Below are 4,710 nucleotides of genomic sequence, written 5' to 3'. Positions count from 1 at the left end.
TTTTTTTTTTTTTTAAATTCCACTGGAGGTATGTATATAACCGGAAAAGTGTATCTAATAAAACAGAAATAGCTGTCCAATGTCACATATGGAACATCTATTGCTAAATGCTGAGATTTAGCCCCCCAAAATGAGTAAGTGTTGGAATCTAAAGTATGGCATCACGTGATCTTGGAGAACCCAAAACTAGAGTCACAAATCAGACTTCACAGGCCAATCTAGTTGCTTCCTGAAACAGGGTGCTGTGGAAGTCGCCTTTATTCAGGGGAAATTGGCCAATCAGATTCAGGTCAGGGTGTGATAAGGCAGCAAATTTTCCTGTAATATAAATAATTATGTATTAAAAATTATTATAACAGTTTTCTGGAATGCTGAATGACCTTTGTGGCTAACATCCAGTCTCCTCTTCTTCTTTCTCTTTCTCCCAACTAGGCTGACCTTATTATTGGACATTTATGTATCAGGCATGAAGAGACTCCTGTAAACCCTGGTGTTGGCCAGTGCTGTAATTCTTCATATGCCAACAGGAGGCCATGCTTCAGCAACTTGCTGGTGGATGAAACATATGTCCCTCCAGCATTCTCTGCTGCCAAGTTCCTCTTCCATAAGGATCTGTGCCAAGCTCAGGGTGCAGCACTGCAGTCGATGAAGCAAGAGTAAGACATGGTTGTTTGCTAGCATCGAGAGGACTGATAAGACCAAATAGCAGTTGAGACTTCTGCCTTTACACACGTAACTCTCTTGGGCTCACTGCTTATAACACTACTACCCCAAAGCACTTAAGGAGTCTTTGAAAATCGTTTGTTTCAGCGTCCTTGTAGCCTCAATGGGAAGTAAGTCTGTAAAAATTCACTAGGGCAGATCCTTTCATGTTTGTAAATTTATTTTAGTTATTATTATTGTGATGCATTGTAGGGTTGAGGGAAAATGGGCAATGTACTTGGGAAAGAGTGTATATCCTTGCAGTAAGTCTGGGTACTTTCATTCCGAGCACTGGAAAAGCAGCATTGAATTTTATTTTGCACTATTTACACTTTGAAGAGAATAACAATGCAATCTGATTGAACCATGGTATGAAAGGATATATATTCTAATTCATGTGGGAGACATTCAATAATGGTGATGGTAATGCCAGCCAACGGAACTCACATTCGCCAGACTCCCATGCATGTTGATGCTTGCGTGCTTTGTACAGTGTATAGTCTTCCTTCATTTTGGAAAACCTGTTCTTCCTTTTTTTCCCTGTCAAAATCTGAGGCATGTTTCAAGTTACAGTAAGAATGCCATGTCCTCTGGAAAGCCTTTCCTGTTCCTCTGGTCAGCGTGAGTCCCAACGTAGAAGCACTGTTAAATGAGTATGCAGGCAATTAATGCTGCCAGCATTCAGGTCAGAGTGTGATAATCTTGGAAGTCAGGGGTTTAGAAAACGAGACGGATCTGGGTCTTTAGGCATGGATAAGGCATTCTTTAGAAGAGAGGATAGGAACACATCCTCTAGGCAAGTAAGAAAAAGACTGTATTCCACTACCTGTAAGTGTGGAGGAACTATGAAGTGGCCTTTCATTTATAATGTGCACAAGTCCAGACCAGCGGAGCGCTGGGCATGTTCACAGCCTCAGTTCTCCTGATGAAGTATTAGACAAGGTGTGCAGGAAGTGGGGTGATGGAGTGATGGGGTGATGTGGCGAGGGTTTAGGGAGAGGATTTCCAGGGCTCTGAAAGTTCTTTACCAGAAATACTTTAGAAAAATATCATTGCATAACTGACTTCTCTTATATTTTGTTGTGTTTTAAACCATAGATTTCTCATTAACCTTGTGAAGCAAAAGCTACAAATAACAGAGGAACAACTTGAGACAGTCATTGCAGATTTCTCTGGCCTGTTGGAGACGTGCTGCCAAGGCCGGGAGCAGGAAGCCTGCTTGGCGGAAGAGGTATGTGCAACTCATTTTCACACTCAAAATACTTGCTATGGAATTTTCTGTAGTAAGTAATGGGAAAAATATCCCACAACCTACGAATTTAAAACAGTGCCAAGGAGATTTAAATTTCTTTTAGAAATAAATACAATGATTTTGTGAGGTCTAAAAAATAATCACAAATTTCCCACTAAGTATTAGGAAGAGTAGTAATTTTAAAATATATTAAAAGAGGTTTTTTTTTTTTTTTTACTTTCCTAGGGGGGAAAACTGTAAAGTGAATCCATAATTAATTGGTGATAATTTGGATAGCTTTGGGTCTAATTCAGTTCAGTGGATTAAAAGGATTTAACAGCAAATTAATTCTGCAAACACAGTTGTTGTTGTTGGGTGCTGTGGAGTCTGACTTATAGAGATCCTATCAGACAGAGTAGAACTGCCCCATAGGGTTTCCTAGGCTATACTCTTTATGGGAGCAGATTGCCGGGTGTTTCCTCCCAGGGAGTGGCTGGTGGATTTGAACCACTAACCGTTTGGTTAACAGCTGAACGTTTATTGGTTGCACCACCAGGGCTTCTTTCAAATAGGACTAATGGAAAATACTTATAGAAAATATTTTCAAAGATTTTTGAACTCATTTAGGAGCATGCGTTTGTATGTCAAGAGTAGAAATTAGGAATTATCCAAATATGATTATTTAGTGGAGCCCTGTTGGCACACTGGTTAAGAGCTCTTCTGCTAACCAAAAGATCGACAGTTCTAATCCACCAGCCACTCTTCGGAAACCCTATGGGGAAGTTTTACTCTGTCCTATAGGGTCATTAAGAGTTGGAATCGACTCGACGGCAATGAGTGTGTATGGCGGGTAATTATTTAGTAATCTCTGCTAGATTTGTAGTTGGCTACATTTTATCAACCTTTAGCTTCATTACTAAATATACTTGATTATAACATCACTATATTTTTAAAAGATATTTTTAATTCAGCCTTTTACCAATTTTATCTGTCTCATAATATAAAGTTTGTACATTTTATTATATGTAAAGTCCAAAGATAGATAACATTTCAAAAAGTAGAGCTTTCTCTAAAAGTGATGTAATTAAATATTTTCTAACGTCTGTTCTTGTCAGAAGGTATCTGTGTTTGCAGGGGGAGGTGGTGGGACATAGATAACCAAACCCGATAAAACAAAACGGATAAACTGGAGTTGATGGAAATCATTTCTAATAAATCTGATACAAAAAGATGAATGTCCTCTGATTTGAGAAGACATTTATTTAGATGTTTGTTGTTGTTAAGTGTGGTTGAGTCAACTTGTGTTTAGATGTAGAGAATATTAATATATAATTCCAGTACTTTCTCTGCATACTTTTTATTTTCTAATAACTTGTGATTTGTGGAGGAAGGGAAAAGGTGCAGGGAGGATTGGTAAGGATTTAGATATTGGTATAGGAAGCACAAACATCAGCTGTTGGTATGGGTGTGCTTTTTCTCTCTGGCTTCCACTGTCCCGGCTTGCTGGCCTCAGAGATGTATGTCTGTATTTATTTTTTAACATATAATATTTTATTGTGTTTTTGGGGAAAGTTTACACAGCAATTTAGGTTCCCATTTAACAATTTCTATGCATATTGTTCACTGATATTGGTTACATTTTTCACAATGTGTCAGCATTCTCATTATTTCCCTTCTGCTTATTCTGTTTCCATTAATCTAGCTTCTCTGCCCCCTACCCCAACCCCTTACCTTCTCATCTTTGCTTTAGGGTAAATGATGACTGTTCGGTCTCATGTAGATGATTATTTAAAGTATATCTTTATTTTTAATTTGGTTAATCTACAAACCTGTGAATCCACTCTGGATGAAGTGAGTTAACTGTATGACCGGCACAATCTTCCATTCCTCCATCTGATAATTCTTATGTATTCTTAATTTTCAGGGACCAAAACTGATTTCAAAAACCCGTGCTGCTTTGGGAGTTTAAACTACTTCAGGTAATAAAAGATTTAGACAAGACTAAAAATAATATTGATTCTCTCCACATATCAATCCATAGTGAGATGCACTCTAAAAGCTACTATTAAATGCTTTTCTTAAAAATAAATGCAATTCAATAAAGAAGTTTATTTTAAAAACATTAGAACCAAATTATGCCCACAATGTTAAATTAATGACTCAACTACCTCAAAATGCTTTTGGATTATTTCAAAGGTTTCAAAGACTGCCATCAGAAGCCTTTTCTATGTGTCTAATATTCCTCCGATATAATAGAACCAGTTAGTAATGACACTCATTTAACTAGTACTTAATATATATTTGTTTATATTACAGGGGGAAGAGAAGAAAACAAAATGACTCTTGATGGTTGGGTGTGAAGTTTTCCCTTTAATTACAACTGACTTTGTACTTTCTAGTGAATTAATAAAATGATGAAGACTTTTATGTGACATTTCCCCATTATAGAAATAAAGAATCTACAAATGTGTCCTTTTGCCTACCCTACTTATTCATTAAAATTTATATACATAATTTATTTAAATATTTCTGTATAGCATTGTCTGAAGAAGATTCTGCTCAAAAAGTATTGGACGTTTATTATTACAATAGATTAAAGCTATCCAAGGATGGATTTATAATAACAAAGACTAGATCTCTTGGTGAACTATGAAATTTTCCAAGTCAAGCACTGTTTGTTGCTGCCAAGGCACGTTATTTATTAAATGAACATTTCCTCCCAAACATCTCCATGCTGATAATCCACGGACAACTCAAACTTAACATATTCCAAACTA

General features: G+C 36.9%; 1 protein-coding gene across 1 annotated transcript in view; it reads left to right on the top strand.

The window, feature by feature from the left end:
• AFP (alpha fetoprotein) overlaps positions 1–4,403 on the top strand; it is a 21,135-nt gene extending 16,732 nt beyond the window's left edge. Inside the window, 4 exon segments of the mRNA XM_012557544.2 lie at positions 433–656; positions 1,801–1,933; positions 3,858–3,912; positions 4,250–4,403. Coding sequence (XP_012412998.1) covers positions 433–656; positions 1,801–1,933; positions 3,858–3,902 — 402 coding nt within the window. The 3' untranslated portion in view covers positions 3,903–3,912; positions 4,250–4,403.
• The last annotated feature ends 307 nt before the right edge of the window (positions 4,404–4,710 follow it).

Source organism: Trichechus manatus, unplaced genomic scaffold (assembly GCF_000243295.1).
Source record: "Trichechus manatus latirostris isolate Lorelei unplaced genomic scaffold, TriManLat1.0 scaffold00108, whole genome shotgun sequence".
Lineage (NCBI taxonomy): Eukaryota > Metazoa > Chordata > Mammalia > Sirenia > Trichechidae > Trichechus > Trichechus manatus.
Note: the sequence above shows the minus strand (reverse complement) of the source record. Positions and strands in the feature narration are given on the sequence as shown.